Source organism: Mauremys mutica, chromosome 12, assembly GCF_020497125.1.
Source record: "Mauremys mutica isolate MM-2020 ecotype Southern chromosome 12, ASM2049712v1, whole genome shotgun sequence".
In the NCBI taxonomy this organism is placed as follows: Eukaryota; Metazoa; Chordata; order Testudines; family Geoemydidae; genus Mauremys; species Mauremys mutica.
The window spans coordinates 61,537,179-61,564,317 of NC_059083.1; the positions used below are offsets into that span (position 1 = coordinate 61,537,179).

The 27,139-nt window shown below is 45.3% G+C and overlaps 2 protein-coding genes and 1 long non-coding RNA gene across 6 annotated transcripts in view; 2 read left to right on the plus strand and 1 right to left on the minus strand.

The window, feature by feature from the left end:
• Window positions 1-23,550, plus strand: CDRT1 (CMT1A duplicated region transcript 1). 2 transcript variants are annotated; one of them, XM_044982597.1, is made up of 14 exons: window positions 1-721; window positions 3,021-3,197; window positions 3,455-3,673; window positions 3,774-3,901; window positions 6,553-6,675; window positions 8,887-8,996; window positions 12,034-12,237; window positions 13,429-13,550; window positions 14,143-14,291; window positions 16,119-16,261; window positions 18,102-18,260; window positions 19,083-19,369; window positions 20,547-20,744; window positions 22,000-23,549. In XM_044982597.1, the coding sequence occupies exons 1-14, from the start codon at window positions 181-183 to the stop codon at window positions 22,875-22,877; spliced, it is 3,438 nt and encodes a 1,145-aa protein (XP_044838532.1). In that variant the 5' UTR covers window positions 1-180; the 3' UTR covers window positions 22,878-23,549. The 2 variants fall into 2 exon arrangements, with proteins under 2 accessions (XP_044838532.1, XP_044838533.1); XM_044982598.1 differs by lacking the exon at window positions 18,102-18,260 and having other exon boundaries at window positions 22,000-23,550.
• LOC123345612 lies at window positions 10,191-26,618 on the minus strand. Of its 3 annotated transcripts, none has more exons than XR_006572823.1 (5): window positions 26,476-26,618; window positions 19,327-19,426; window positions 18,025-18,151; window positions 12,030-12,289; window positions 10,191-10,526 (listed from the first exon to the last, which is right to left on the minus strand). It is a non-coding gene; the product is annotated as an uncharacterized LOC123345612 (long non-coding RNA). The 3 variants fall into 3 exon arrangements; XR_006572822.1 differs by lacking the exon at window positions 26,476-26,618 and adding an exon at window positions 26,217-26,461; XR_006572824.1 differs by lacking the exon at window positions 26,476-26,618 and adding an exon at window positions 25,884-26,199.
• LOC123345611 (Golgi apparatus membrane protein TVP23 homolog B-like) overlaps window positions 26,521-27,139 on the plus strand; it is an 11,459-nt gene continuing 10,840 nt past the window's right edge. The window contains exon 1 of the mRNA XM_044982599.1: window positions 26,521-26,606. Coding sequence (XP_044838534.1) covers window positions 26,595-26,606 — 12 coding nt within the window. The 5' untranslated portion in view covers window positions 26,521-26,594. The remainder of the gene's footprint in view (window positions 26,607-27,139) is intronic.

The following is a 27,139-nucleotide window of genomic DNA, read 5'->3' on the forward strand; positions in this document are numbered from 1 at the left end:
AAGAGTTCTACAAACAGCAGCGTGTGATGTGGCTACTTCATCCATCGCAGGGTTCAGCCAGTTTCTTAGTGTTATTTTTATAATGTCACAGGATGGAAGCGGACAATTAGAAAGCAGGTTATGTTTCTCTGCTTTTCCCACTGCCCAGCTCAGTGCCCTGTTTGCTGAATTGGATCTGAAATGATGAAAGAGATCTCCAAGGACCAGGAGAGCCTGGAATACAGGCTGGACTGTGCTCCTGATCTGCGGTGTGAGAAGAAAACAGGTTTAGTGCCTGTTTGCCAAATTTGTGAGACGTGTGTCTTGTCTTGGAGGGTCTTCTATACCAAAGAGTGGTTCCTGCGGGCCAGCAATGTCACCCAAAGGAAGTTCCTGGTGGGGATCGTGAAGCGATTCAACAGCCTGGATTTGCTAAACTATGCTGAGAAAGTCCTGCAGACCTCCCACGGGAAGGATTTCACTTTCAGCCGGTCCCGAGTCACCCCCAGCCTCAAAGAAGACATGACCACGTCCGCTTCTGACCGGGCTTTGAATATCGTAACTCTAGAGAAAGCCATGTCGGAGACCTGGAAGTGGTTCAAAAACAGTTCCTACTGGACTAAAGCAAACTACACTCTGCTCTTGCTTCAGATGTGTAACCCTAAGTTACTGTTTATAGCTGCTAACCTGGTCAGAGTCCTCCTGGTCAGAGAGCAGAGTGCCAGCTCAAAAAGAGAAACAGGTAAACAGAGTGACATGCTGGGTGGCGGGAGAGATTGATCCCTGGCTTTCAGGATTAACCAAGGACAGAGGATAAAGTCAAAGGGCCAGATTCTGATTCCCTACCACTGCGTGATACTTTACTGTACAAATAGCCGCATCGGGCCAGATCTTCAGCAGGAGTAAATCAGTGTAATTCCATTGTCTGCCACTTTACACCAGCTGAGGATATGATCCAGAGGCCACTTGCAGAGTATGGTACTAACTCACTATGAGTAATGGTGGCAAAACCTGTCCTAAAGCTGCTATTCGCTTACCTGTGTTTTTAAAAACCAGTTATACCGGTAAGTAGTACCTATGGGTGCAAATGCTCTTACTAGAGTTAAGTACAAGTTTGGAAACATAATGACCGTAGGACAGATTTTCAAATAGGGTTTTATTTTACTTTTCAATGAACATAGTCAAGAGGGAAGAAAGTAAAGGATATGAGAACCATAAAAATAATGCACAATATCCACAAATACCTGGCTAGATCCTCCCTCATCTGGTGTAAATTGGTGCAGCTGCATTAACTCCAGTGGAGCTCCCTGGATTTACACCAGCTGGTTATCTGGTCCATGAACTTTAATTTAGATAGAACAGGAGCTCTAGCAGCAAACTTTGCTACATCCAGTGAAATCAGATCTACTCTTGAGTTTTACTGGTGTTGTGTTTGTTTGTTTCCCTTCTGCTGCCTTTTCTAGTTCACATTAGTGATATTGAAAGGACAATTGCGTTCACTTATTATCACTTTATTTGGGACTGGAAGGCAATGGAGTTTTCCAGGATTCCCCCCACTGTTTGAATCCCTTCCTTTGCTTTCCTATTCTCCAAGCCCCATGAACAGAGAGATGAGCTTTTCTCTGGCACATCACTGCTTTTGCAATTATTAACATTTTGTTGAATCTGGTTATTAAGAGACTTAGGGTACGTCTACACAGCAAAAAAATAAAAATAAAATAAAAATACCATGGCAGCAAGTCTCAGAGCCCAGGTCAACTGACTTGGGCTCATGCTACTGGACTAAAACCAGCAGTGTAGGTGTTCCCACTCGGGCTGGACTTGTTTGTGATCCTTCCTCTCCAGGAAACAAGCTGATGTTTGCACAGAGTGGTTCTTTTCAGCATGTGAGATGCAGGGACAGAGGTACCAGGCCGCTTGGCAATATATGCACCTGCATCAGGTGAAACCACCAGAGACTCTGGGGAGCTTGGATTGTTGCAGTTTGACTGTGAATTATTTTCTTGTATTTTCTGGTATTTCCAATACCAAAAGCCTGTGTTTCTCCTGATAATGCTCTCTCCACACACTCACTCCAAGCACAGGATTTGTTACGTCAGGTCAGATGAAGTGGGTGTGAGTAACACTAGCATATAGCAGCTGAGGGTCTGGTTCCGTGGCTTCAAATATGGAATCTTGCAGCTAGGAGTGGGCAATACTGATGCTTCAGAGGGAGAAGGAAAGAAACCTATAATGCACCTTGCCATTTGTGATGTGTGGTACATGGGGGTCGGATTCCTTCCTATCCCCCTGCAGTGATCAGCTAGTCCCCTGATGCTTTAGCTCTGACTATCCTCCCCTTAGGCATGCTTGTCAGCTTAGATGGTGAAGTGACTGGGCCAGCAATGCAAGGCACAATTGCTGGAGAGCAAAGCACAACTGATTGTAGATATTGTTCATAGCTGTATTTATATCACAAACCTTCTGGTTAACACTTATATCCCCTAAGAACTTTCCCCTCCCTGATCCTTCCTGTCTCCAAGCACAGGGAGCGATTGGTGATGGGCAGTAGCAGAGCACAAGCTGAAGGAGGAGAAAGGCAACGCTGGCAGTGGGCAGACAGAGCCAGATGGGATTCAGTCCTGGCAGGAGTCCTGACCCAGGTTTACCTCCAAGCAACTAGGACTCCCTCACATAGCCAGCCCGTAGAACTGGATGGGATATATATGTGTAGGAACACGGTAATTGTCTGCAAGAGATGAACACCCAGGGAAGAGAGGAATTGTACAGGGTGGTCTGGGATGAGTACAACTGGCATTAATGGGGTGAAATAATTTTCTAATATGAGGTCTACTGTGCAAAAGACTTCCAAGCGAAATGGTGGAGACATAAATGCTCAAGTCCTTAAAATCACCCTAGACAAAACCCTGAAGGAACCAATCCTACACTAGCCAAGGGGAATGAGGCAGAAAACCTATCAGGTCCCTTTCATCTCTACCTCTGTGACCCATGATTTAGCTCTGTTTGATTTGATTGCTCCTATGTTTGCGCAATTCTTTCAGAGGACGAGGAAGACAAAATCACAGTGGCCTTCACTGAGACCCAAAGCAGCTTCAAGCTACAGGAACGCACGAAATCCCAGGTGCAATTGCGACCCACGTCTCAATCCTTCCTGACTTCTTCCACAGCCCTAGAAAGTGGGGTCTCATCAGAAGGAACCAGCCAGTTTAGTGAAATAGGTACTGTAACAAAAGGAGCCAATCTGTGGTGTTATCTAAGATACTTCAAAGCCCAAGAGTGGACGGGGTGGGTTGTTCTTCGTGATGTACCTTCAGCTACCATAGAACTCAGAGTGCTGAAAATATCCCGGGGAACTGTGGGGTAACGAGAAATTAGGGGGAGCAGGTTTGGTAGTTAATAACTAATATTATGAATATACCACAAGGCTCAGGCACTCCTGGGAGTCCTTAACATGCTATTGATTCTGCTGCCCCAGGCATAGGTGTCCAAGGACAGATACCGTGCTTCTGGCCCAGAGACCTGGCGCACATGTATAGTGAGAGAGCTGCATCAGCGGATGATGATATATCCTCCATGTCTTCAATCGACCCAGCCCCCACTGTTGTCCCTGCAGCTTTCCAGTCAGCCTCCAGCCTGAACAAGTACAAGGACTTCATCCGCTGCCTGCCGACCCATCTGTCCAAGTATATCCTGGGTATGGCCCCTCTTCCTTCCCAAGCACAGCTGTCCATGGGCACATCAATGCTATATGGCTATAGCTTAGGGTTAACCAGCTTGTCCTTGTAATTCCTCAGGGTTTCTGGATACAAAGAGCCTGAACAGGTGCATTTCTGTGAGCCAGCACTGGGCTTTCCTGGCCAGAGAGGTCAAGCAGGAACATCTATCGCATAGCCTAGTCCTGGAAGAGATTGTGTACTTGCAGGTACTGTGCTTTGGCTTTTGCCTCTCATTCTGCCATCCTGGCTCTTACACTATAGCTCCTTTTCCCCTCAAGCCCCTAGCCAATAGATGGGAGGGTCCAACGGGCCTTAGAGCCCTCAGGATGTTCCTCCCAGTTTCACCCTGTTGTATTCTTCCTTCTTCCTCACTCTCCAGAGCCAGACAAGGTTAGAAAAGCCTTTACGCATCCTTTCAGAGTCTGCTACTTCTGAGCAGGGACTTATCAGCAAGATTGGTACCAAAGATTTTGGTTACAGATGAGAGCATAAACATGTGCTGGATTTTAGGGCCCTGTAAGGGGATGCAGAGCTGTTCTTCTGACTCCCTGAGGCAACCCAGACCAGGTGGGTCTAATTAGATCCACTCAGGAGCATAAGAGTGCTGAGAGCCTCTTTGTGGAAGGAGAAAGCTAGAGGCATGTACAGAAGGTCCTGAAGGGGAAAGCCCTAAAAAACAGAAATATGGGCCAAAGGCTTATATCTGTAAGTGCAGTCCTGCCACAGGGCTTAAGTTAAGAATAGAGGCAAATCGCAGGAAAGGATAAACTTTAGGATTATACTCCATGGTGCATGTTGTGTGAGGGAGATTAGCATGGAAACCCACTCCCTTCACACTGACACCCAAGCTAGGCTTGATGAAAAGTTCATTTATATGTTCAGCAAACCTAAGGTGAGTATTAGGTGAGCCCAAGCTGATACAGGCTCTGCCCCCTTAGCAGGTTTGGTTGGGAGCCCTACATATCTTTATGGGTTTGACCCCAAATCTTGGCTGAACAGGGCAGCTTGGGATGAGATTTACTTCGGGATGCAGGATTTGTTTGACCCCCAAAGCAAGGAGGAGGGAACTGAAAATATATGCATGAATTCCAGGAACAAAGAATCCTGGCTGTGATAACCCACCCACCATCTGCACCAATCAGAGGGAATCAGGGCAGGAACCAGACAGGCTGGCAGCCCCTTCTACATGGGTTCGGAAACATACTGCTGTCCCACACATCACATACGCTCCCGCCACCAGGGCCTGGTGTGGGGTGGGTCTCTATCCTCTTAATCTAGAAGGACTGAACAGCAGACTTCAGCACCACTGCCTAACAATCTGGAGAAGACGGTGTTCTGTGATGCTTGGCAGACTTTCCCCGAATCCCCTCCTCTCCTCTCTCAGTCTCAGACCTCTGCTTGGCGGCTGATGATGGTAGTTTTCACCTTGCTCCTCCCTAGGCCAGAACACCTGTGAGTATCCTAGCCTGCTGACCAACTTATTCTCTGGGGAGTTGACGTCAGCCTACAAGCCATTATCAATAGACCTTCATGATGATGTGGGATCAGTGCTTAATTTTTAATGAAAGAGGTGCCAGGGTTCAAGCAATTTTTTTACATTCATAACTGATGCAGCAAGGCCAGAGGTGCCGGGGCTGTGAACTGCCAAGCCCAGAGGTGCCAGAGCTCAGTCCTGGTACAAATTAAGCACTGTGTGGGATATCTGGAATACATTTTGGCCCCGAGCAGCTAATTATATGACATTATTTGATCAGTGACTGGCCAATGCTTTATTAAAGTCTCCAGCGAACATCTTGCCAAGCTGCAATAGCGACTGTCCTCGTGTGAGCTGACTTTAGTTTTGTTAATGTAATTGGCCCTGTAACAGCCTTCACCCACTGCAAGAGCACCTCCTCCTGGCCAGGCATGGCATAGCAGCTTTCTTCCCATATGGTGCCCTCTGCCAATGGGCACTCTGTTGCTGCAGTGGTTTCTCCTCCCTTAATTCACAGTGCTCCACCTTCATGACTCAGCCCTCCATCTAGGTCACTATATGGTATCAAAGTCTCAGTGGACCAGCTGACCAGCTGGCATCTGCAACAGTCCTGCACCTCTTCCTAGGGACCGGGAGGAGGACCCAGGCCCACCCTCTACACTGGGTTCCAGCCCAGGGACCCTTTAACCAGCAGACAAGATCTATACAATCCCCTTCCTTGCTGAGGATTCAGGTTGAGTCACAAATATTTGGGTTTCAAACAATTCAGCTGTTTTGCAATGCTTCTTCCTCTCTGGTAAGGTCATGTTCCTGTGTATTGTGTAGTATGCATCTACAATTCCATCACTGGAGAGCTGTACCTTTAAACAGGAGGCAGGGCTGTGAGACAACTGCTCTCAAATGAAGACGTGTTAGTCATTATTTAGCAATGAAATTTCATCAGAAATGATTTGGAAAAAATGACCTTGATCACTAGTCACAGCCCCTGGTGTTAAAGGCATCACACTCAGCTCGAAGTAAAAACATCTCAGTGAAAACTCAGGCTGCATATCTTGCTGTCTACCCCATTTATATCTCCTGAGAACCTATAAATAAACATGTGCACAGCAGGTCTGAGGCCCAACACTACAATAACAAACTGGTGTGTGAGTACCAGCTCCGAGGAGCAACCCTACAAGAACAAATCAGTGTGTGCAGCCCAATGTGCTTAAGAAACTCATCAATAACAAACCAGTGCATGCAGCTCAGCCTTCCTGTACACGAGACCACAGAAGTGTATGTAGTTCTGAACTGAAGAAAATAAGTGCTGCTTTCTATTCCCTCTCTTGCTGTACATTTGGCCTGTGTAGTAATGACACCAATGTCCTTTGATGTTTACTCCAGGGGTCATGTCCTAGGGGAGTCATTCCCAGCTATGCTAAAATGACCAACGTTGTAATTCCAAGGATAACTAAAGAAGGGGACATCATCCCAGCAAGAGGTCGCAGATGGAAACGCAGAGGAAAGGTATGTTGCAGGTATATCCAAAGGGCCTTTCGGGGTAAGAGAGAGCAGCCCCTTACGGATCTTGGGAAGCAGAATCATAGAAAAGTAGGGCTGGAAGGGACCTTGAGAGGTCATCTAGTCCTTCCCCCCCGCACTGAAGCAGGATTAAGTATATCCAGAGCATCCCTGACAGATTTTTGTCTAACCCATTCTTAAAAATCTTCAGTGATGGGAATTCCACAATCTCCCTTGGGAGCCTGTTCCACAGTTTAGCTACCCTGAGAGTTAGAAAGATTTTCCTAATATCTAACCTAAATCTCCCTTGCTACAGATTAAGCCCATTACTTCTTGTCCTACCTTCAGTGGACATGGAAAACAATTGACCATCATCCTCCTTCTAATGACCCGTAACATATCTGAAGACTGTTACCATCTGGTAGTTGTGTATTTGATTTTTCCTTCCTAAGTGTAATATTTTGCACTTGCCTTTATTGATTTTCATCTTATTGTTTTCAGACCAATTCTCCAATTTATCAGGATCATTTTGAATTCTAATCCTATTCTCCAAAGTGCTTGCAACCCCTCTCAGCTTGGTTTCATCCACAAATTTCATGTTGACTCTATATTCCGTCATTCAAGTTGGTAATAAAAATATTGAATAGAGGCAGATCCAAGACACCCCCTGCAATACCCCTGTTGATATGTCCTCCCAGTCTGAGAGTGAACCATTGACAGCTACTCTTTGAGAACAGTATTTCAATCTGTTGTGCACCCACATTATACCAATTTCATCTATCCCACATTTCCCTAGTTTGCTTATGAGAATGTCATGTTGGACTGTGTCAAATGCCTTATTAAAATCAAGATATATCACATCTACTGCTTCCCCCCATCACTAGGCCTGTCATCCTGTCAAAGAAGGAAACTAGATTGTTCTGGGATGATTTGTTCTTGACAAATCCATGTTGTCTATTACTTATCACCTTATTGTTCTCTAGATGCTTAAATATTTGTTGTTAAACAATTTGTTCCAGTATCTTTCTGGATATCAAAGTTAGGGTAACTGGTCTATAAATTCCCCGGCTGTTCCTCTCCTCCCCTTTTTTAAAGATAGATACTATATTTGTCCTTTTCCAGTCCTCTGGGACCCCACACCTCTTCCATGATCCTCTTCAGAGATTGCTTCAGCTAATTTCTTAAGAACTCTAAGGGAAATCCATCAGGCCCTGTTGATTTGAATACATTTAACTTATCTAAATAATTCTTTAACCTGTTCTTTCTCTATTCTGTCCTGTGTTCCTTCCCCCTGGTTGTTAATATTAATTTTGTTCAGCATCTGGTCACAATTAACCTTTTTAGTGAAGACTGAGGCAAAAAAAGCATTAAACATGTCAGCCTTCTCTGTTTCATCCATTATTCACTCTCTTTCCCCGTTATGGACCTAAACCTTCCTTCAGCCTTCTCTTACTTCTAATGCATTTACAGAATCGCTTCTATTGCCTTTTATGTCTCTTGCTAGTTGCAATTCATTTTGTTCCTTAGCCTCTCTGATTTTGTCCCTACAAGCTTGCGCTATTCTTTTATAGTCATCCATAGCAATTTGTCCTAGTTTTTACTTTTTGTACGACTCCTTTCTGATTTTCAGGTCATTAAAGAGCTCCACATGGAGTCATATCGGTCTCTTGTTCTTCCTGTCTCTCCTCTGCATTGGGATAGGTTGCTGTTTTGCTGTAAAGTTTGTGTCTTTTAGAAAGTGCCAGGTCTCCTGAACTCCTTTTTCTCTTAGATTTCTTTTCCATGAGCCCATATCTACCAATTCCCTGTTTGTTGAAGTCTGTTTTTTTGAAGTTGTTTTTATTCTGCTGCTCTTGCTCCTTTTTTCCCTTATAATCATGGACTCTGTCGCCGTCCCCTTTGAGATGCTCAACCAGTTCCTCCTGGTTAGTCAGAATCAAATCTAAAATAGCCACCCCCTTACTTTTTCAGCCTTCAAAGACTTGTCCATAACACATTCTGAGAGTAGCTCTACTACACTGTACTCCAAGGAACGCCCCTGTCCTGCCCCCAACATGCCCTCTATGTTGGCTGGGGAGGGGCCTGCACAGGGCATGTTCTCTGGGGTCAGTCCCTCATCACCTTTAAGACCCTTTAGTGTAACGGAGGAGCAAGAGCAATAGGCAATCTCTTCCCAACAGAGTTATTTATTCCTATTTCCTTTCTCTCTGTCCCTAGGAGGAGAACAACCTACAGGCGGCTTATCATGGGCAGATGACTGAAACTGTCCAGCTGGAGGAGAGAAACATCTTCTGCGGCTCCTACAACGTTCGTGTCCTTACAGACCAGTATGTAAATGCCATGCACCCTTGCTTCAGTCACCACACTTAGCACTGGCAACCCCTCTCCAACTCTGGGGATCTCAAAGCTCTTTATAAACTTATAGGGCCAACTGGTGACTTCACCAGGCCAGGGATTCCTGCAGGTGCTTTGCCTCCCCTTAAATCCTGTTTTCACCAGTGGGTAGCACAGTTTGCATCCACACTACACTATTGGTCAAGTGGGCTATAACGGTGTTGCAGAACTATATCCAAATCCTGCTAAAAGGACTAGCCTTGACCGTGCCTCTGCCATCAGGCTGTTCAGGGAGAGTTCCCTGGACACTGTAAGCTGGCTCTGAAAACACTTTCAGTTAACTGCATAGGAACCACATCGCAAAATCAGCTTTCAAAATTAGCGAGGCTTGGAAAGAGCTTTGCCTAATGGTTGGGCACCAGAATGGGAGCCCAGAACCCTGGCATTCTCTTTCTGGCTCTGATGTGACTACTTCTGAAGTGAGTCACTACAGTTTCCCTATCAGTAAAATGGGGGTAGTGTTTGACAGGAGCAATCAGAGAATGTCTGGGAAATGCTTTCAAGATACTGGGCCTAATTTTTGCCTGCCTCCATTCACAGAGAGACTAGGCGGGTGAGGTAATATCTTGTAATTGGACCAACTTCAGCTGGTGAGAGAGACAAGCATATCTCGCTAATACCCTGGGACCAACAGGATGTAGCTGATCTGCCACTGCTAGCAGCAAATGGCTGCTGATGGGACGTTAGATGGGGTGGGCTCTAAGTTACTACAGAGAATTCTTTCCCAGGTGTCTGGCTGCTGGGTCTCGCTCACATGCTCAGGGTCTAACCCCTCACCATATTTGGGGTCAGGAAGGAATTTCCCCCCAGGTCAGATTGGCAGTGACTATGGGGGTGTTTTGCCTTCCTTGCAGCATAGGGCATGGGTCACTTGCAGGTTTAAACTAGTGTAAATGGTGGATTCTCTGTAACTTGAAGTTTTTAAACCATGAGTTGAGGACTTCAATAATTCAGCCAGAAGTTCAGGATCTATTATAGGAGTGGGTGGGTGAGGTTCTGTGGCCTGCGATGTGCAGGAGGTCAGACTAGCTGATCATGATGATCCCTTCTGGCCTTAAGGTCTATGAGACACAGCTACAACAACTTTGCACTCTTTTGTCATTCTCATCGGTGCAGCAGGGCTGTGAAACACCACCAGATCAGAAAGATAGTGTTTTATATCCACTTTGCACTAGTGAAAATGAAGACACGAGGTACAAGCCAGGGGCGAATCAGGCCCAGTAAGTGCTGAGTATTATTAGTGCACAAGTGTGGACAAGGCTACAGTTTCCTATGCATATTAATTTTTCAACGGGTGACTGTTGCTGTTATTTATTCAAAGATTTGATGGAACTAGTATAGAAGTCCCTGCATGAAAAATAAGGATCACATTATTTACAGGGTAACTTACTCATGATTTGTGTCCAAATTTCAGGGTTCGATTCTGCCCCTCTTACGTGTGCCTTCCTCCAGAATTAGTTTCACTGGAATCAGAGGAAGTATTTCTATAGTAAGGTACTACCCAATGTGACCAAGGGTAGCAAAATCTAGTCCCAAAGCAGCACTTTCTGCTGCCCATTACATATGCAAAGCAGGATTAGAACCCAGAATCTTCTGCTCCAATCACTTATGCTCCTGCCACATGAGCTAAAGGAGGAAACTTCCCTTTGACTATATGCACAGATGAATCGGTGTGTTTATATGAGGATCCAGCTCAGTGTGTGTGAAAGTCAGTTTGTGAGTGTGTGTGTAAAGGGGGGCAGGGGGGCGATTGTATCAGCCTGTGTGAGTCTTGGGGTGTGTGTGAGGCTGTGTCTCAGCTGTGTGTGTGTGTAAGGGTGTATCACAGGATATGTGTCTCAGTATGTGTGGACATGTGTATAAGCAAAACCTGAGATATGTATATTTTGATACATTGTTGCTGCAAGAATTGGCATTTAAAAAAACAATGTCCGGGTAACCCTGACCACCAAACATGCCCTTGTATGAAGGCATTATAGTGACTCAGTTTCAAAAACAGTGGGGTCAGCAGTCCCCAGCGGGTCTCATCCCCTTCCCCTCTATGATTTATTCTCTACAAACATTAGCTGAAACCTTGGGTCTCAGCAACCAGGGCTTTCCCTAGCCATTTTACTACCCTACGCAGCCTCCTCGCGGGAGGGAGGAGAGGGGGGAGAGGGGAGGAAGAAGGGAGGCTGGCGCCAGGCCTCTGTGGGGCGGGAGAGGCAGGAGCAGGTTGGGGCTGGGTCGCTCCACTTCCTGCCGCCTCGTGAGTGCAGGGCAGGCCCGATCCCGCACTCATGGGGCGGCGGGAAGTGGAGTGACCCGGCCACAGCCTGCTCTGCTCTGCTCCCCTGGCTCCCAGCCTTGGAGCTTGGGGGGCAGTGGGGAACTGCCCCCCAGCACTCACCAGTGGTGCGGATGGGAGCCAGCGGTGCAGAGCGGGCTGGGGCCGTCTCGCTCCACTTACCATCGCCTGGTGAGTGCAGGGCGCCCAAACCCTCCTGCAGTCCTTAGAGGAAGGGGTAGAGTGGGGCGGGGCCGTAGTAGGAGTTTTGGGAAAGGGGTGAAGTGGGGGTGGGGCTGGGGCGGGGGCAGAGCAGGCATGGGAAGAGGCAGGGTGGGGGAGGAGCAGGGGTGGAGTGGGGGCAGGGCTGAGGAGGGGCCATGGGGAAGAGGTGGAGCAGGGGCTGGAGCAGCACACAGCTGTGTAGGGCACCAGGAAATTTGGTGCCCCTAATTTCTTGGTGCCCTACACATCTGGGTACTTTGTGTATGGGTAAGGGCAGCCTTGTCAGCAACCCTCCCACTGGCACTTTGAGGGGTTCCATGTACCTTTCCAGGATGGCCCATCAATTCTGTTCACTGAGCTGAGATACTGCAGCATTGAGCACAACAGAGGTGCCTGTAAATAACAGCCTACAGTGCTTCCCTGGCTAGCCCAGTAATGCTTTGGCAGATGTTCTCCTCAGTCTCTGCTTGCTTACCCAGGTCAGATCCACACAGGGTAATCCACTACTGTGGTGGGAACTTGCTTGCCATTGGCTCAGTGGACCGCAAAGTCAGGTTCCTTGACGTGTTGGAGCTGAAGGAAGTGCCACCTGTGATCAGTGGCCATGCTGGGAGCATCAAGGCAGTGTTCCTCAATGAGAAGAAAGGGTTTGTGCTGAGCGCCAGCTTTGATCTCAGCATCCGGTGAGCAGTGCTGAAAAGGGTCACTGGGCAGAGCGATCCAGTTTGAAATGATCTATTGAAAGGAAATTTTAAGCATAAAACCCAAAACCAAACCCAACATTGGGCATTTTTTCCAGAATCCTCCCTTCCCATTTTCTGACTGTAATAATGGGAGAAGAAAAACACATCATAGATATCCTAGTGTACTCCCTTGCTCACGCAGGACATTTCCCCTCTGTGCTTTCCTGTTTCATCCAGTACTGGAAGAAGAAGTAGCAAAGTACACCAGGAAAACCGATTGTTGTGATATTTCTAAACCAGAGACATTGTTTCTGATTAGCCTCTGTGGTGAAATCCTGGCACTGTTGAAGTCCATGCCAAAACTCCCATTCAGTTCAACAGGGCCAGGAGTTCACCCCTGAAGTTGGGAGTCTTGTTTTTATCTGCCCACCATTTTGATACCAACTCATTGCCATGGTATCTGACTACCTTCCAGTGCACTTGGAAGAAAACAAAGAGGCGGCTTTACACTATGCAGAGGCATACACTGGTGTAGGTCAGGATACTTGTCCTCACTGAAGTTGGGGAAGGGGAAGTCTTACTATGTCATCTCTGTCACTAATTCTTAGGATACTAATAATCTGCTGCCACAATAGCCCTGCATTAAGCCCACAAGCGGAAAGCCAAGTCAGGTTCTCCTGCTCTGGGATGACAATGGCAAGGTGTGTTTCAAAGGCCACATCAGTCTAATAGGAGGGGAAAGAGTCTACATAGATATGGAGTCTTTGTCTCCCACCTGATTCAACGTGGGATGGTCTTTGCTGTATCCATGTGCTTGGGTTTTCTCAGTGAAGCAGCTGTAAGTCTTCTTGGCAGCTGCTAGACAGAAATGGGGCTGTCTGAAGGATTGTTACATTTGGAGGCCAGAGGTAGCCATTGCTGGGTAGCCAGAGAAGGAATCCAGATGTATGTGACCATGACAGCCCTGGTGCCACCAGAATAAAATATAAGATTGAGTATCTAAATATTAGGGCCTGATTCTACTGCCCTTCCATTGGGGCTTTTCTCAGTGTCACTTCATTGACCTCAGTGGAATTACTCCTGACTTACGCCAGTGTATGTGCGAAGTGAACTAGGCAATAATAATAAATAAGTCATTAATTAACAATTAACGATCACAGGATTCTCCCCTTCTTGGCCCTTACTCTGCAGATGCTGGAATATATTCACTGGGGCTTGTGTGAAGATCCTTAACGGTCACTCAGGGACCATCACCTGCCTGGACGTGTATAAAGACAGGGTTGTGTCAGGAGCAAGAGACTGCATGGTCAAAGGTGAGCAAGCAATCACCAAAACAGCCCCAAGGCTTTGATGGGGGCCACCGCCAGCCACATTCCAAATCCCAGCGGTAACAGCAAAGGAGTTTGGATTGGTTTAGACCAGCAGGGAAAGTGGCCCAATATGTATATTTATAGCACAGACAGTGTGAGACCCTGACAACCAGCATGGAAACCAGCGGGTGGATTTCAAACTCACAATGGAGCTTAGTCTGCTCCGCAAGCAATGGCCACGCATGCAACTCCTATTAGAGTGGTTTTATACAATATGAATGGCGTTGTGGTTATGGCAATGGGACTTGAGAGACCTGGATTCAGTCCTCAGCTCTGCTACAGACTTCCTGTGGGGATCTTACATTCTCACCTGTGAAACTGGGCTTATAATGATACGCCGTTGCCTTCTCTATTTAGATTGTGAACGCTTCAGGGCAGGTCTCTGTGCAGCACCTAGCACAAGCAGGCTCTGAACTCAGCTGGGGCCTCTAGGTGCAACTGTGACTCAAATAATAATTTGTATTCACATTTTCCAGAGTGATACAGACAAATAAACATGGACATTATTCATGTTTCTCCCTCCCACTCCTAACAGTGTGGGATTTAAGCACCGGGCGATGCATCAAAACTTTAAAACACAAAGATGCCATTTGGACAGTTAAAATCAACAACACCCACATTGTGAGTGGTTGCGAAAAAGGGCTGGTGAAAGTGTGGCACGTTGATACATGCATGTTGATCAAGGTACGTTTCTTCCTAATCATAGTGTGTTCTGGAAATGTATTTGGGGGCTTTCTCTCTGTCCCAGCTCTGAGCAGCTAGCTCAGGGGGCGGGGGGGGGGAGGGGGTTGGACTAGATGAGTCTTGTGGTCCCTTCTAACCCCTATGAGTCTCTGATTCCGTTGGTGGACATGGAGAACAATTGATCACTGTCCTCTTTATAACAACCTTTTACATACCGGTATCTGTTCACCCCAACTAGTCATGGCTTTTTGTTTACACCAAAGGTGTTTTTTAAAAAGAAAGAAAGAAAAAGGTATGAAACTGGTAACTGATGATCAGCGGAATTAGTGATGGCTGACCTGTGTAAGAGCCTATTGGCAAACAATTCACCAAATTAAAAATTGACATTTGATCTGGTCTTTAATTTTTTGCTGTTTGCAGATATTTGTATGATTGAGCTTTTGTTTGGGTGAATGTTCACAAGCAGGGATTTTCTGAATGATAGCCATATTTCAGGGCTGGGGATGACGCATAGTTACACCAAGAAATAAAATTTGTTTCTAGCAGAAACAGAAACAGTTTATAAAGATTAGGGATATCCAGACAGCTGCACTGTAATTAAGATCAGAGTCAATTTGATTTCAGTTATACCAGTGTATGCCCAGAGTAAGTGTTCTTTGAGAGGTGAAAAGCAGTTTCTCTTGATGGAAAAGAGTCTGATGGAATTGCATGTACGAATGTGTATCAAGGGTAAGATATTCCATTTCTAGATGACCCAAGTTTACATACGGCTCCTACTAGCTTGGTTAGGGGCAGTTTCATATTGTCTTCTCTGGTTGATTATTCGCTTAACAGACCCTAAAGGTCTCAGTTTAATTATCAGCTGCAATAATATGCACATAGAGTTTTAAAAATAATACATTTCATTATTTCAGCTATTTAAATCTGAAATTTCATGGTGTTGTAACTGTAAGAGTCCTAACCCGAAAAAGGAGTGGGGGGATCATGAGGTTATTGAGTGTGTGTGTGTGGGTGTTGTGGTACTGCTACCCTGTCTTCTCTGCTGCTGCTGGCGGTGGCGCTGCCTTCAGAGCTGGGCAGCTGGAGAGCAGTGGCTGCACCCAGCCAACAGCCGCCGCTTTCCAACCACCCAGCTCTGAAGTCAGCGCAGAAGTAAAGGTGGCAATACTGAAATGTCCCTAAAATAACCTTGTGACCCCACTGCAACGCCCTTTTGGGTCAGGACCCCCAGCCTGAGAAACGCTGATCTCCCTGTGAAATCTGTATAGTATAGGGTAAAAGTACACAAAATACCAGATTTCACGGTCCGTGACACGTTTTTCATAGCTGTGAATTTGATAGGGCCCTACACACAGTACACACAGTGATCCTGGCCAGTGAATGAATAAGTCCACATTAGTGTCTGGCCACCAAGAGTGAGCCTGGCATGTTTCACTCACAGTGAGTACTGAATCAAAACTATTACCAAAGGGCATATTGTAATCCTTTATAGAATCCATTATAAAGCATAGGAGGGCAGTACTGTGATTGTAATATGAGAATGATTAGGGCTATGTGTATGCCTAGAATTCTTATAGTATGTTACACTATGTGACATGTGGCTTTTTCATGTCTGGCCACCAAGAGTGAGCCTGGCATGTTTCACTCACAGTGAGTACTGAATCAAAACTATTACCAAAGGGCATATTGTAATCCTTTATAGAATCCATTATAAAGCATAGGAGGGCAGTACTGTGATTGTAATATGAGAATGATTAGGGCTATGTGTATGCCTAGAATTCTTATAGTATGTTACACTATGTGACATGTGGCTTTTTCATGTTCCAGACCTTAGAAGGGCACCAAGGCCCAGTAAAATGCCTAGCCTTTGATCAATGGCATCTAGTGACAGGAAGCTCTGATGGATTTGTCTTGGGATGGAGCATGGTGGGAAAACATAAGCGATGTCTAATGGCTTTCAGGCATCCACAGTAGGTATCATTCACATGTTGGAATCCACATTTAACAAATGTCTACATGTTTCCTATAGCTCTGACTCAATAAAGTGAACTGCTTAGGAATATGTTACCTGCTTAGGAATATGTCTACATAGAATGTGTTAATTCACAGCCCTAACACTTTAAAATTTTCCCTGTCCTGCAGGGAGGGTTTTTTTGTTTTACAGGAACTCACTGTTATTCAATGGAACAGTGACTCCTGAGTAAGGAATCCCCTGCAGAACAGATGGAATCAAAGTCCTAGGACTGTGAATCTTGCATGACTCTTACCTTCACAAGGGAATAGCAGCATTCGATGTTGTCCCGTGACACAATAAAGCTAGACATTTGGGAAAACTATTATGTATGATATTATATATGGTGATGAAGAGGTCCTCAAGTGTACAGAAAAGCACTGATCAACTAAATACAAGGGGTGAAATCCTGGCCCTACTGAAGTGAATGGATGTGTTGCCATTGACTTCCAATATGGCCAGGATTTCACCCATGATGATAATAGACCTTCAAGAAACATTAAGGTTGCAAAGTCAAAAACTCCAAAGTTAGAGTATGCCAACATTAAGGTTGCCTGTGCAACCTTAAAATCAGTCCTATTACGCGTATGCATTATGATACAGTATTTTAGTACATGCTCATATACTGCCAAATTTCAAGTCCCTGCTCCAAAGCATGGGGATACTAGAGTTGTTCAATAAAAGGTCCCAGCATTTTTAATAAGGAGAAAAACAATGTGTTTTTCCTTTGCCTTGTTATCAAAACAGCTAAATCAGTTTGACTGAAATTTCCAAAAACATTCAACATGAGGCAGATGCCCAACGTGGTAAATTTCAGCGCAGTTACAGTTAGACAGAGTTATAAGCCACTGGAATGTGGGTCTTTAACAGGAAGTGTCAGGCAACCTTAAAAATAAGTGGCGATACTACTCCTGCCTATAATTAGTATGATGTGAGTGCAGGTGAAAAAACAGAATAACCAAAACGCAATTCTTTGGCAGAAAAACTAATGCAGATCTTATGCCTTCTGGACGTGAACTGTAAAGACTTAGATGCAAATGCTCCCAGCCATGACGAATGCTAACATCTAGGACTCAATCCACCTAAATGTGGGGTGCCCTTGACCCAGTCCAGGACCAAATGACCCACTGTGAGTCAAGGAGTTCAGGAAAACAAGATAATTCCCCACCTCTTTGTTATTGACAAAGAAGCAGGGATGATTTAAGATAAAATGGGATCCAGATACACCAAAATTTCAGGAACCTCTAATATATTCAACAGCATGTTAAGCTACATATTTTGGCAGAAAAGACAAACAGAAGATAGTACATATGTGAAACATGGAGGCATTACTTTTGTTGTGGAAACCATTGCCTTTGCATATCATGACATTTTGTGATTTTAACTGTGCTGTGCTAAGACTACATCACCATACTGTTTGCATTTACTTTCAGAGGTTATTTAAAGGAAGAGATGTAATTGAAAATGCCTACTGGCAAAGTTAATAAGCTGTGACTGGTCTTAAACACAGTGGTTGCTACGAATGACTGCTTTGTTCATTTTTTGAGCATGCATATGTCCAATAAATTGTCTGGACTTCATAATTTTGGCCATCTCTCCATTCCGAAGGCAGTAATGATTAGGAAGGTATTTGCTGGGTGACTTTCATCCTCCCCAGCCTCCTTTAAACCTGACTAGTTCTCTCATCTACCCTATAGGCAGAGATGGACCTGCTTCACTCACCATCCAAGAACCCTGTTACTTCAATTTTCTCATGTAGGAATAAGGAATGTGCTTATGCTCCGGTGTTTTGTTTTCAGGGAAGTCCTGTATCTGGCATTTCTGTATCTCCGAGTCATCAGTGCCTGTGCTGATGGAAAAATACGTATATTTAACTTCCTGACTGGGACCTGCCTGAAGGTGATGAGGGCCAATAGCAGAGGTGACCCTGTGGTGTCCTTCTGCATTGTAGAAAATAGGTGGGTAATAGCAGTTGCACTCAGACTCTGAGCCAGTTAGACAGATCGTGTTGCTCAAGAAATCATGTCCTTTTTACAGCCCTAACAGGTGGGTTTTTTTAGAGGATTCTGCTTACGGATCACTGCAATATGTTATTCTATTAAGTAGGTGTGGTGTTTTGGTTTGGATTTCAATCCAAACTTCCCCAAAACATGGGATATTCATTCTGATGTTTAGATTCTGCCCATTTTAAAGATGGGGAAAGCTATAAAGTGGGATCAAGATTACGATCTGAATTTCCTCAGAGTTTGGGTGGGTTCAGGATCAGGCCCACGTGTGCTCTTAACACGCCAGTGTTCTACTGCATTTTCATAAATGCAAGAGATCAAAAAGGCCTACTCATCATATCCATCCTTCTAGACAAGAGTTGGCTTGTTCCCTACAGTCTGTTCCCAGTGTTTTTTCACCCAGATTCAAGGGTCCCTAGCGACAGGACAACCACCATTTCTCTCAGGAACTATTACACAGCCTAACAGTCAGAAAATTTTTCCTTTTCATGATTTCATCTCGTTATTCCCAGTTGTACCTAGCAATGAATGAACTCAACGGTGTTCTTTACATTCAGGTTACATTCATTGCAATGTGCTGGGTCTGATCACCAGGACTGGTAACAATCTAAACACTGCTCATCTTCGTTTCCCCAGCCAAGCAATTGCAACTTCAATTCTAGTTATGCGCCTCAGCATCTGTAACAGTGCACATAAGCTACCTCGCACAACAGGTAACTGCTAAACCATTATTACAATGTGTGTTTCTTAGCACTGTTCCTCTTCCCTTCCTAGGATGGTGATCAATGCTCTGAGCAGCGTACTGATGTTCCAGTTTGAGGATGTAGAATGGGACTACACGCTACAGGCTGACCGAGAGGAAGTAACAAAGGATAAGGAAAAGCACAAAGAAATCAGGGTCAGCATGCAGCCTTATCCATATGTTCGTGCTCAGCACATGAAAAGGGATGTAGCCAGCCCCAAGAAGATATATTATTCCGAGGAGAAACCAGATGAGGACCAGATAATGTTGGCATACCTGATTCGCCGTGGGTCAACGAGGGGTTCCGGGACACCTTCAGGTACCATATACACCTCTTGCAGTGCACTGTGTTAAAGGGGCAGCCTCAACCTGAAATCTAGTCAGTTTAAAAAAATGAGTTAGGAAATATTTTCAGGTACCCACTGCCCTAGCCAATCCCCCACCATTGTCCAGGGATGTGTGCTAGACGGCTGCTGCATTTCTGCAATGCTATATATTTTGTAAGGCCCTTTAGGATCCTGTGAGAAGCAGGGTGCATTAGAAACTTGAGGTCCTAATTCAGCAAGCTATTCAAGTGTCTAAGTTTAAGTATGTGAGTAGTCTCATGAAGTCAGTGGGATTACTCATGTGCTTAAAGTTAGGCATATGCTTAAGTACCTGCTGAGTGGTGCACCAATTATTACTTATACTGTGGGGGGAAATTTTAAAATAAGTCTTAGCTGCATCTGTGATTAGACTTCACAACCAAGATGAAGACTAAATCCACACAGGCTTACACTCTTCAAACTGTACCATTCCGATGCAGTTTCAGTCTATGGGTGGCTACTGAATCCAAATGGTGATGCAGAAATCTGCAACTCTGAGCTTGTGCTCTATATCGCAGACACCACAAGTCTGGGACAGTAAGAAGCTTTTGTCTTTGTCCTAAAATATTCATTAGAACAAAAACATTGTGAAGAAATTCACATCTTAGATTCCATTTCAGTCCTTTAGTGCAAGACCAATAAATGTCTTAATGTCAAAAATGCAGGGCCATCTCAGCTACTTAGGATTGTTAAAACAGTTGTGTGGCAGTAACACCCAACACAGCCATTCACCTGTCTGAAGACCCATGCGTTGCAAGGAGACAGGCAATAGAGAAGGAATGAACCAGATTCCAACCTCTGTTACAACCAGTGTAAATCCTCAGAGTCAGTGTTTGTAGAATCTATGGATTTACACCAGCATAAACCAGATTTGAATCTGTCCCAACAAGGAGGCATGAAGGTATCATTATCTTCCAAGCTTCTCTGACACTTTTAGCTTCTCAAACATTTGTAGATATTTTTCAGTCAACCATGGGCTCGCTAGCTTTAGAAGCTGGAACTAGAAACAAAATAGTAATCGAAAGCCAGAAGATTAAAAAAATACATAGATAATGACGACCTTGGTAGATAAAAGACAATTAGCTTTAAAATCTTAATGCTACAGGATTAATCCATGTCCCTCTCTTGCAGGTCTCCGTTATGAATTTGTGAAGGCACCTGCTCACCGGTCAAATCAGACTTTGCAAAGGAGCATGGGTTGCCTTGATATAAAGCCGGACCAGAAGAAAAAGTTTGCTCTTCCTGGGAGACGACAGGTCTATAGCAGTGATTCAGATGACTCAGGTCGAACATACGGTGCAACAACACCACAAAGCTTGTCAGAGTCTGGTAAGAGATCTTGGTGGCTAGATGCTATGATGATGGTTAAATTAGAAATATCGAAGATAGATAGATTATATGGTAAGGGGAAATATGCGCTGGGTAAGAGGCCTGCAGTAAATGAGAAGTTTGAGCTGGAGTCTGCACTGGGTAAGTGGATCTCTTTGGGGCCTGCAATGGTTATGAGACTGTTTTAGGTCAGGCAGATGAACAGTCATTAAAACAAGTGACCTTTTCTAACTGTGAAGCCTAGAAAAGTTATGTAATGTTTGGACCCATTTCTTCCCCCATGCAATTATTGCTACACTTTAGATTTCCTTTTAAACGTCAAAGTCACTTTGATCTACTAAAAAAGTAACTTCCTCTAGGGAGGGAAGGAGAGGGTTTCCACACACAAGTTCTTAGAAGAAATGGTTAGTTACTATTTAAATGCCATTAGTTTGCTCAAGAAATCACTCTGTAAATACATTTTGTTCCAACATGGCTGAGCCAGCCAGCAAGGTGGTTTTAATTTAAAATTTGACAAGATAATCCAGAGATCACAGGTGTGCTCCTTGATGATCTGATGGAAATCATTTTTCTTCTCTGTTGTATTGTTTGTATTAGCATATTTTAATTTTGTCTGGGCAGCCCTGAGTGCTGGTTGGGGCTTTATTATTTTTTAGACTAGATCTAGGCTGGATACAGTCCTTCATGATGTTCCCACAGCTTTCATATTTCTTATGGCTTGTACTGGATCAAATTCTGACCTCAATGGCGGCTGTAGCTGAGAGAGAATATGGCTCTTAATGGTTTTCTCACTGGAGAAATGAACTGTGATAAAGAGAAACCTTGCAGTGACTCTTCCCACTCCAATGAGCACTTCATTGGCTAACACAGTGGATTAGAGAAGCCAATGGCATTTTATGTACTGGCAGATGAGTTTATATTCAGAACTGGTTGGGGATTATAACCGAATCCCAAAGAGTCTGAGGACAGAGAAGAGAAGCAGTGGACATGTTGGTAAACTACCTAGACTATGGAAATACAGAGAAAGGTAGGTTAGGATGAAGTGGGGTAAGGAGAGGGTAAAAATGGAAACTCAGTCTCCAGGACTGTCACTTTAGTGCCCATTATCAGCCCCCTTTGGGGACTCCATCTCTCCAAGAAGGATCAAACAGGCTACTACCACCACCAGCCTCACTGTAAAATCACTTCCATATATATGTATATAGAGAGAGTCAGATTTTTTTTTTCTTTTCTTCATGTTTATCTTTGGAAACAGATAGTGAATCTGGCTACGACTCTCCGGTCCACGCATCTTCACTTGCTGAAAACGCAGAGGCCGCTTTACAGCGTATAAAGAAACGAAGCCCGCACTGTCCCATTTCTCCTGACCAGATTCTCCTGACTGTTAGCACGCTGCAGCACGCCTACAAGCCAGACCAAGTCAGCTCCAATATGATACACCATGCCAAAATCAGAGATGTCTGGGGACCTCGGCTGCGCCCCCAGGAACGCCCTAAAAAGATGTTGTCATACAAAATCCCTAAGCAAGAGAAAAAGGATCAGTCAACCCAACTCAGACACATTAAATCTGCCAGTGGCTCTCTGAGTATGAAAAGAATTTCCACACCCTTTGAAACCAAAAGACTGCAGCTCAACTTGAAGAATTCTTTGCATGGGTCTGCAGTGCACTCTTTCATTCCTTCTCCCGTGATTGTACGCTCCAAGTCATGCTGCAGCTTGCCAGAAGAGAAGAAGGTTCATACTGGCCATGGCAGAGCCACTTCCCTATCTGAGGGTGGGGCTCAGTTGATTGGCCACTTAACGAGCTCATCTGAATCCATCAAATTGACACGCATGATGATCGCACAAACTAAAATTGAAGCAGGACCCCGGAGAGAAAGTCCCCTCTTCTTACAAACCGCAAATCCTTACCGGATCAACAGCGGGTTCAGGCTTCTGACAGTGAAGCAGATGAAAATGTATGAAGAAGCTACAGCTGTTGAGTATCAAGCTCACCAAACAAAACGTATAGCAGACCAACAAAAAGAGTGCAGGAAGGCCTGGTTAAAGAAAATTAAAGGCCTCCCCATCGACAATTTCACCAAGGAGGGAAAAATAGCTGCCCCCGAACTTGGGCTTAATGTGTATGTCTGAGCGAAGCTCCTTAAGGCACACTACCAGCTCTTTTAAAGAAATAAATGCAAACAAATAGATGGGATTTGGGGCTTCTTGGGTTGCTCAAATTGTTTGATTCAGCTGTGGTCCCTACTTGAGGATACCATCTCATGGCCTTCAATGTTCTGTTGTTGGAGGGATTATATAAGGAACACTGCATGACTCTTCAAGAAAATATTATTGACTTAGTTAAATAGTCCTCACAGCAGCCTATGAGATTATTATTCAGCTGGGCCTAGTGTTACAGTAGACTGATTTAAATGTGATCATCAGCATCTCCTCTTGTGATCACCACACAGTGCTATGCTTGCAAGTTTTCCTCGTGAGGCCTCAGACAAGCTCCAAGAGGCTGATCATCTGATCTATGTTTTGAGTAAGGGGTGCCTGACCCTTGCAATCCTGGGGGCAATTCACCAGGTGTCTGAGCCACATCAAATGTGCATATTTATTATACAAAATAAATGTACCCAACCATAACATTTCTTTGTACTTGTATCTTCCTTGTTGGACTGTAATTGAAACTGCTTGTTCTCTGACAGAGAACTGTAAATACAGACAGACAGCATCAAGGAGCCTTGCACATCGCTACTCTAGCATAGATTGCTTCTGTACTGAAAAATTTACATGGATTTTTCTTGAGACCAATTTTATTAGTGTCAAGTCCACTCTGAATAAAGGGTCAGCACAAGGTCTTGTCTTGCTTAAATCTTACTTTGAGGGCTTAAGAGGGATGAAAATCGTGCATAGGCCTAGTGCTGGGTCTCTGCATGGGGTGGATTTCATCCTTATCTTCCCTAGAAATTTAATTGCATTTAGACTTGATTTTTAATAGTTGAGTTAGTTAACACAATGCTGACAGTCAGTGCAGATGTACTAGGGTTTACCCATCAGTATCTGACACAATGTGGAACACGATTTATCCTTGCAGATGATGACCAGTCAGTTGTTGTCAGCGTTGTCACCTAACTCAAGATTAAAATCATGTTTAGACATGATTAAATTTCCTAGTGAAGACAAGCCCTTAGAGTGCATGAGACCCTCTTCCCATTGAAAGGATTGGACCCAGTGGATTGACTATAGGAATGTGTCAAATTACTTAGACCATGGCTTTATATTTGGTATCTGCAAGGCACAACCACAGTAAGTGGATTAATCAGTCAACTCAGGGTTCTTATATAGCATCAGGACATAGAACATAGATTATACAATTTCAGTGTGTTCAACTGTGCTCAGCTCCCTCTTTCAGCTGCAATATTTTCCTCCACCTGTAGTTTACAACATTAAATCACTTTTGGTTTTAATCAGAACTTAAATGCACACCATTAACCTCAAAATCATGTTAAATCCCTTGTCGGTCATGTGACCTGAGATTATTAATTTTTAAAAATTTAAGATCTACATTTCATTTTTGTTTGCATTTCACTTATTTTGGATGTGGTAATTAAGTTGTTTGGTAGTCAGTTTCACATTCTGGTTTTCATACACTAGCACAGTGCTGTAGTTTGGGTCTCCATTATTGCTCTGGAGCGTACAAGTCTGCAGGATCAAGGTCCTTGTTTGTGAAGTGCGCTTTATTACCACATGTTTGGCCTGATCCAGACAGGTGCTGCCCACCCATAACTCTGAGTCATGTCAAAGGGAATGTGGGTTCTCATCTCCTCCCAGGCCTCTTCTCCACTCATTGTCTGCATTTTCACTAGCATTTGGATGCTTGAGCCAAGCAGTTACGTGCTTTAAGTATTTATTTATAGAGATAATAGGAAATATTGCTATAGATGTTCAGACTCATTCCCAGAAGTTCCATTCACTATGGGGCAAGTACAAATTAGTAGAAAGCTGACACTGTTGGGAATAAACAAGAGTAAAACTTTGCAAGATAAAAATACTTCTTGATTCTTTCACTGGTTTTGAACTACTCATTTAAAAAAAATTAAATCATTACTGATTCTACATATTATACAAGAGCTGAGCAAACTCATTCTTACCCACACAGACCTCCAGGTTGGAGAGATGGTGAGGAATAAGCCTTAAGTGTTTTTTCTTACACTTGACAAAATAATTAAGCCCCCATACTACTCCCGCTGCAGTAAAACTAACTTTGACTTCACATATGCAGAATAAAGGGATGTCACCTACAGTTATTCTGCAAAGATTCACAAACAATGAAAAGCAGAAAAAATGTTTTTAAAATTGGTGATTTTAAAAATTGACTGTCTTCATAAACCTTCTGTACCAGGTAAGGTCTGTAATAGGCATTGTGCTATACTAAAATTATGATGACTTACAGGATGGAAAAAAAGTAGTTTCTGCTTTCTAAAGTAACTTTATAATTTTGTTTTCTTTCCACAATCTTTTGTGACTCCCAAACAAACCAAACAATTAATAAGATAGAGAGATATCTGTATCTGGAACAGTAGGAGCCATCAGTAATAGTAATAAGCCACTCTGCTTCAGGTGGTGACTGAAAAACATATTCTGACAACTAAAGCAATTGCTCATGTGGAAAGGAAAGAACTGGAAAATGCTGAACATACTTTTAGTATCTTTTAATGCTGTTGAGCAGTTGGAAACATTGAGGACCAAACATCACAATTTGGATCTTGGTGTGCCAAAACTAGGAACAGGGCTGACTTAGCAGTAGTTGTAACTGCAGAGCCCTTTCTAAGGCCTTGTCTTTGCTGCTGAAAAAGGTGTGATTTTTACCTCAGGTTTACTAATGCACATGAACAATCCCAAGGGATAAGAATACAGTGAAGTCAAGGCATTTTAGTCAACTAGACAGGTCCATCTGGGGTTGGCCTCACCTAGTGTACCCATGATCAATCTAAAGTGCCTTGTCTCATCATGACTGTGTTTTTAAGTCAAGATAGCTCTCATGCATTAGTTACCTTGAGTTAAAGAATGCATCTTTCTGAACAGTAAAGAGAAAGCAACACATGTAAAGGGAATTCACAGTAGTGTCACTACATTGCTACAAATCCCTACCTCAGGACTGGTCTGCACCTAAAACTTAGGTCACCCTGGATCCATTGCTCAGATCTGTTAAAAGTTTCACGCCCTGTGGGAGGCATAGTTAAGTCAACCTAACCACCCCCTGTAATGCAGACAGGCCATTGGAAGAATTCTCCCCTTGACCTAGCTGCTGCCTTTCGGAGAGGCTTTATTAACCGGCTGCAGCACGTGTCTACGCTGGGCGCTGCAGGGTTTGCAGTGGAGACGCGTGGTGCTGGGCTGGCAGCACTACAGCTCCCTGGCACATGGCACCTCGCCAGCCCCAGTGTGGGCTGGTGCACGAGGCCCCCCCAGCCATGCAGTTACCCGGGGCGACGCGCCGCGGGGAAAACCGCCCGGCTCCGATCCCCTAACGCGGGGGTGGGGGCTGCCCTGGGGACCTTCCAGCCGACAGGCGCCGGCCCGGCCACGCCACGACGAGCTGGGGGCGGGGGCGGCCTTGCAGTGCCCCAGCGCCAGGGGAGGCCCTGAGGAGCCGCTGGGGCCTACACGGGGTCCGGCCGAGAGCCCGCGCCGCCGGGGCAACCAGCCGCTCTCATCTCCGCGGCCAGGGCCTGTCGCTTACGCGCTGTTCGTGCGCCCACCTGGCGCGGTGTGATGACGACACGGGACGGGCGGGGCTCACGTGAGGGATTGGCCCCGGGCGGTGACGTGGCAGGAGGCGGAAGTGAGGCGGCTCCAACGATGCTACGGCAGGTGAGGAGGGTCCCGAGGAGCCCGGGGTTAGTGGGGTTACCCCGCGGTCTTCGCTGGCAGCGGCCTGGCGCGGGGAGGGGCAAAGGGTCAGAGGCCAAGGGTCAGGGGTCGGTGATTGAAGAGGTAGGAGGAGGGTTCCTGGCTCAGAGCTGGGCTCAGAGGCCACCACGGGAGGGTGAGCAGAGCTGGCGGGTGGAAGGGGGTTCAGGGCAAGCGGCGAGCTGGGTTCGGCGGGCAGGGGTCAGGGTGGAAGGGGGTTCAGGGCAGGCGGCGAGCTGGGGTCGGAGGTCAGGATGGAAGGGGGTTCAGGGCAGGCAGCGAGCTGGGGGCAAGAGTCAGGGTGGAAGGGGGTTCAGGGCAGGTGGCGAGCTGGGGTCGGCGGGCAGGGATCAGGGTGGAAGGGGGTTCAGGGCAGGTGGCGAGCTGGGGTCGGAGGGCAGGGGTCAGGGTGGAAGGGGGTTCAGGGCAGGCGGCGAGCTGGGGTCGGAGGTCAGGATGGAAGGGGGTTCAGGGCAGGCGGCGAGCTGGGGGCA

Excerpts from the sequence above, each read along its gene's own strand:
- CDRT1 (XM_044982597.1), top strand. The coding sequence starts at position 181 with ATGATGAAAGAGATCTCCAAGGACCAGGAGAGCCTGGAATACAGGCTG. Across the intron at positions 6,676-8,886 it reads GATGGAAACGCAGAGGAAAG|GAGGAGAACAACCTACAGGC; the intron begins GTATGTTGCAGG and ends CTCTGTCCCTAG. Across the intron at positions 19,370-20,546 it reads GGGTTCCGGGACACCTTCAG|GTCTCCGTTATGAATTTGTG; the intron begins GTACCATATACA and ends CCTCTCTTGCAG.